The sequence below is a fragment of the Colletotrichum fioriniae genome, assembly GCF_027942845.1.
Source record: "Colletotrichum fioriniae strain IMI 355084 chromosome Unknown scaffold_19, whole genome shotgun sequence".
NCBI classification, from domain to species: Eukaryota; Fungi; Ascomycota; class Sordariomycetes; order Glomerellales; family Glomerellaceae; genus Colletotrichum; species Colletotrichum fioriniae.
The window spans coordinates 322,359-328,358 of NW_027076855.1; the positions used below are offsets into that span (position 1 = coordinate 322,359).

General features: G+C 54.3%; 1 protein-coding gene across 1 annotated transcript; it reads right to left on the minus strand.

The window, feature by feature from the left end:
- Positions 1 to 2,044: 2,044 nt before the first annotated feature.
- N0V96_011822 (uncharacterized protein) lies at positions 2,045 to 5,701 on the minus strand (the record flags this gene model as incomplete). The annotated part of the gene is made up of 3 exons (XM_053192627.2): positions 2,045 to 4,688; positions 4,758 to 5,459; positions 5,544 to 5,701. The coding sequence occupies 3 exons, from the start codon at positions 5,699 to 5,701 to the stop codon at positions 2,045 to 2,047; spliced, it is 3,504 nt and encodes a 1,167-aa protein (XP_053049984.1).
- Positions 5,702 to 6,000: the final 299 nt, after the last annotated feature.

Here is a 6,000-nt window from a genome sequence, read left to right on the forward strand (position 1 = left end):
CCGCGGCCGGATAGGAAACTGGTGTTTAGCTATGTGACATCTGGATATCGAATGCTTTAAGCGGGGAGGAGATGCCGTTGTCCATTGATCGCGATTTGCTGTGAGGGGGTGTTAGCGGTAAAGGTGCTGGACGTCGTGTAAGCTTGTCAAGAAGCAGGCTCACAATGCTGCTTGAAAGGGACATGGTCAATTATTCTTCAGGTATACCGCACTGCGACTGCTCTCCATGATCTATATTCAATCTATCCATTCAGAAATGTGAGAACTAAAACGTCTTGACTATGCAAACTGTGACCTTGAACGAGGCTGAGAAGTCGACGGATATTACTTCGGCCGATTCCCGACGGGCAGGCTCGGGGGTCAAAGTGATGTTGGTGAGGAGCATTATATACCCCCGGAGAGAACGGACGACGTATTTGGATACCCATCCAATTGAGAGTCACTTCACTTCGTTTTAATCAGACTCGAGGTAGCTGCATCGAATTGACGGTACCATTACAGCAAAGGGTCAGGTATCAAACATGATTTCGTGCATGATGTTTTGGTTCGTCAATATGAGTATCTTGACTCCTTCGCTCTACCCCTTCTCTAAGCGTACGACCTGAAAGCCAGCTACCCGACCCTCGAGACCCCCCAACAAGAGAGAATTATTACAGAAGGCTCGAAATACACCTGTTCTTGGGACGAGTCGCCAAAGATCCAAGGAGACTCTCTGATAGGCCCCGTGTATATAGGAAGCAAGCAAATTCTCATGACAGAAACAACCAAGACTTAAAACCTGGAGACCATGGAAGCAAAACAGTTCTCTAGGAGCCGTACCCGATATTATTTAATGTGTCGTGAGATCTCAATGACAGACGAGGCAATTTTCCTTCTCATACCTGGAGGATATCAGGGCGAGACGGCGGGTAAATGAGTTGACGCGAACTTGTGAAGGATTTGTGATTGAAGAAAGGGCGGATGAGAGAATCAAATTCTCTTCTAATCGCCAGCCCATCTAAAATGCTTTTATCTTCCTCTGGCCCAAAATCGTCATAGCAACGAACTCACCCTACAAAAGCCATTCCAAGGCATCTGAGATCTAGACGTGGCAGGGTATCCGAACTTCACTTGCAGCCGTGGCATCCTTCCACGATAGCTTACTCAACACCAACATGTCTCGAGGAAAAGGGGAACTTGAGGGTGAATCGGCGGAGAGGGCGCGTCGCAATTGGGAGTATCTCAACGAACCAGTCCTGAAAGCCAATCGTCCATTCTCCATGCCGAAGGACCTCACGTTCATGGGTTTCCGTTTACATCTACTACTCCAAGGCGGTGAAGATTCATCGTATCAGGATCCAATGACACATGACTGCCATGTAACTTGAGCCCATCCTGTGTCGACAGACCGTATTGCTATAATTCATGTTTAACGCCAGAGAATGTAGGTACCCAAAGTGCACCAACGCCGTTCGCGTCATCAGTTCGAGAGTCTCATCGTCGTTTCAATCATTCACAGGCAATGCCCCATTCGAGTCAAATCTTTTCTTTACACAAACTGTAATTATACAGACAGACATAACACATGAGCATACATAAACGTAAAGGTGAAATAGTATTGGGCCAGCCGGTCATTGTATCCCCAAAGAACCGCGATCCCAGTTTCCCACTGTCAAACGCCAGCTCCGTGCCCTGCCACATTGTACCACAAGCCAGCCTCGTCTTCACCTTACTTCCTCCTTTCCTCCTACACCTCCAATGCGTAAAATAGGAATCAGATGCTCCACGTCTTTTTTTTTGAGAAGACGTATCGACGAACAACAATTTCGATGGCTTCGGGACCGGCGCTACAAAGTAGCCAGATGAGAGCAGGACAGAAAAGAAAATTTTCGAGACTAGTCGGCCACGATACTCGAGGCGCGAGGGTATCTGGTACGTAAAAGAGCGTGATGGAAGTATTTGCCTTTTCAGGCGGGGTTTGAGATGATTTCGTGTGCTATTTATTACTCATGCAATCGTATGTTTTCATGGTATTTCAGGAGGCGTTGTATGTGCTGAGAGCCGTTTACAACTCATCGCGGACGTGCTGGACGGTCTCCTTAACGGCATCCGTAACAGCCGAGGCAGCAGAAGACACAGTTGCGGAAGCAGCACTAGCAATGCTGGCAGCGGAGGCGATGCCCGTGGAGTAGGCCGCCTGCAAGCGAGCCAGGACACTCTCGGAAACGGTAGGCTCCTTGCCCACAAGGAGCTCAGAGACGAGCTTGCTCATGTCCTCGTACTGCTTGGCAGCTTGGACCTGCGCAGCGGCCAAACTCTCGACCACAGCAGCAGTAGCCTGCGACGCGTACTGTCCGGCACCGCTGTAGGCGCTGTCATACCATGCGGTAGGGGTAGGCTTGCCGTAGATCTGAACGCTGGCACGGCTGACAACAGCCTCCCAGGTGTCAGACACACCCTTCTCAATGGCCTGGGCGGCATCGACAACATCCTGAACACCTGCGGAAACAGAGTCGCTGACGATCGAAGCAGCCGCCGAGAACCCATCGCTGACTGCGGAAGCGACAGCCATGGCTTCCTTTTGCGCTCCGGAGGCAACCGCATCAGCTGAGCGGGTGGCGACTGACGCAGCCGAGGATGCAGCCGAAGATGCGGTGCCGGCAATGTTAATCGGGGTGGAAGTAGCAGTCGCGGAGCTCATGGCAGCTGAAGCGGCGGCCATGAATTCAGAGTACCGTGCGTGAGCCACACCGAGGCCAGCGTAGTAGTTGTACTTGGCCTGCTCAAGAAGCTTGTCGACGGTGGAAGTGGGAGTCGCAGTGGCGAGGCCAAGTTTAATCTTGGCGCTCTCGTACTGTTGCTCAGCCGCCAAACGTCCCTCGTTCAGACGCTGCATTGCGATAGCCTTGACGCTGGACCAGTCGTACGAGGGGGTAGGCTTAGGAGCCACAGTGCCGTAGATGGCATTTGAGGCGGCCTTGACAGCTTCATCATACTTGGCACTGGCTGACGCGATGGCAGCTGCGTAGATACCAGAAGCAGACGCCACCAGCTTCTCAGCCGTCGGTTGAGGGGTGCCGTAGATCTTGATGGAGATGGCGGCGCTGGCGGACGAGTACTGCTCAGATGCCTTGGAGACAGCGGCGGAGTAGGCCTCTTGCGCTCTGGAAGAAACGCTCTCCTCATCTTCGTCGTCGTCCAAAATGGGAACCCGGCTGGGCACGGATTGGGCGGCAGCTCCTAGGAAAGCCGGCTTCACAGACTCAGTGGCTGCGGCAACAGGCTTATCCTCGACGGATTCGGAGATGATCTCCTCCTCCAACTTCTCTCCAGGCAGGGCATTCTCTTCATCGCCTGCAGGCGACGTTCCATCAGTGTCGACGACGTAAGTCTGGTCCTGGCCCGGGATGATGGTGGATGCCAGGTCGGGCTCCGAAGCAACACTGGAAGAGCTGCCGGACACAGCGCTGGAGACTTGGCTAGCGGCGCTGCTGACAGACTCGGACACAGCGGAAGAGACAGCGGGAATGGCACTGCTCACACTTTCCTTGACTTCGCTGGCGACACTGCTAACAGAGCTCGCGGCCCCAGCCGAGTTGAGGTCGGAAGCGGGGGACTCATCTTCGATCAAGCTGGCGGCTGACTCCAGAGGGTCCTCCTCGGGGGTAGAAACTGCCTCGGAAGCGGTGGCGGCAGCCTCAGCAGCAGATGCCTCGGCGACCTTGGCGGCCTCAGCGGCAGCGACCTCAGCTTCACGCGCACGATCGGCTTCCTCGGCAGCAAGGCGCGCCGTCTCACTGTCAAAGTTGTCGGATGAATCCTTTGCAGCGAGCTTCCAGAGACCGATCTGCTTGAGCCTCGCGAGTTCCTGGGCTGCTGATTGAGCGACAGCCATACCAGAATCCTCGACTTCGTTGGAAGCCTCGCGGGCTGCTTCCAGGCCGGGGTGGGTGATGATGAGCTTCTTCAGATCGCTCATCCACTCGGCGAAGCGGTCCTTCAACTCGTGATACTTGGCCCAATCCTTGTAGGTGATGCCGTCCATCCAAGCCCACTTCATTCCAATGCGCTGAAGGGCAAGGTCGCGGATACTCTCGAGGATCTTGAAGTGGGTATCAGCGGCCTCGGAGACGGAGCTCTCGATTTCGGCCTCGTACTCGGCCTTCCAGGCACGGATCTTTTGAGCTTTCTCCTTGACGTTGAGACCAGCCTTGCGAACACTGGCGAGCAGCTCATCTTGGGCGGATTCCGGGGCATCAACAGACTTCTGGACGAGCTTAATGATTTGCTTTTGCAGAGCATCAACCTCAGACTTGGCAGCATCCTGAAGCTCGGTCACGAGGGTTCTGCCCTGGCCATGAGCTCTCTCCTTAATGACGCGCTGGGAGATCTCTTCGACGCGATCTTCGATTTCAGAAGCACCCTCGTCAGCTGCCTTGGCGAACTTGGCCTGCCAGCTACTCAGGTCTTCGATGACAGTCTCCCTGGCGATCTTGCGGATGTCGGACTCGTTCTCGCCAGCCGGGGGCGCGTGAACCTGCTCAGAGTGGTCGTGTTGAGCCACCTCGGATGCGTCGGGAATATGAGCGCTTTCAATGGCCGTGGATGCCTTCTGAGTAGCTGATGAAACTACGGAGGAGGCGGACGAGGAAAGGGAGGAGGCGGTGGAAGCCGCGGGTTTTGTGAAGGAAGAAGCCTTGGCAGAACCACTGTATACACAACTGGTAAGTGGGTGAACTTGAAGCAGTGGTAGAAGCATGCGTCATTTTTCTTCTTACCTCTCAGAGACGTTTTCGAGCGACCCCTTTGTCTTGTTCTTGTAGCGGCCGAGACGCTGTCCAATCCTAGCTAGCTGAGGCTCGACATTCTCAATGTACAAAACCCGGAACTGGGGCCAAACTGTGGCATCTAGGAAGCTGTAGGTCTTGTTCCATGCCCAGTAGGCAGAGGGAACAGCGGTCTCGGTGGTGAATTGAGAGGCGACGGCGTAGCCCTGGGCGGCGTAAGGCTGCACGAATTGGTACGAGGGGAAAAGAACATCGTGGTAGGTCTGGAGAGCACTTGTACGCGCAATGTCGTAGTACGGGCCAACAGTGGTGGAGGCCTTGGCAACGTGAGGTGCAACGGTCTGGTCATACTTGTCTTGAGCTAACTTCTGGTAGACGGACAACTGCGGCTGGATGTTCTTCTCCCATTGTGCCTGGCCGTAAGACTGGGCTTGCTGGAGACGAGGGGCGCCGTACTTGGTCGCATAAGCCTTCGTAGGGACGAAGACCCTCTCGTTGGCAATATCGTAGTAAGGGGCAGCCTTCTCAACGTAGGGAGCGGCATAGGTATCATAGTAGGGCTCGACATGAGGTAATACGGCCTGCTTCAGCTGGAAGTATGGCTTGCAAATCTTTGGGGAAGACTCGTCGCAAGCTTCGAGGTTTGCGGGACAGCGGAAGAGGATCGAGATAAGGGAGTACCACGTCAGGATCCTAGGGATTGAGTGTTAGTCCGAATACGCTTCACAATATGCACAGGGCCGTGATGCTGGTGACGGCCAAGAATCGGGAACATACCTCGCCAAGATGTTGAACGAACGGCGGAGAAACGAGGGCCCTCTTGTAGGCGTTGTCCTCCTCTTGACTGTCACAGCCTGGCCGTTCATCTTGCCGTTGATCTTTCCGTTCGGAGCTTTCGGATAGCCGTTACTGGCATAGCCACTGGAAGCCTCCATGGCGGAGGTTGTGTGGTCTGGATATACCAGGCAGCTCGCGTAAGTGACGTGATTTGGTGTTTTCCTTATCGCAGGGTAGGGTACCGTTAGTCGGGAAAACTGGTGCGTGCGTGCGTGCGTGCGTGCGTGCGTCGAGGATGATGCAGTGGAGGACTCGAGACTGCGCCGAACTACTGGGTAACAGACAGTGGTCAGCTAGGCGATATGAAAGGAGGTATCGCAGAGGATATTGAGGAAGAAAGGTGGAAATGAGATCAAAGGTGGGAATGGTGGGAAAAAAAAAGAAATCAGCGGGAGGG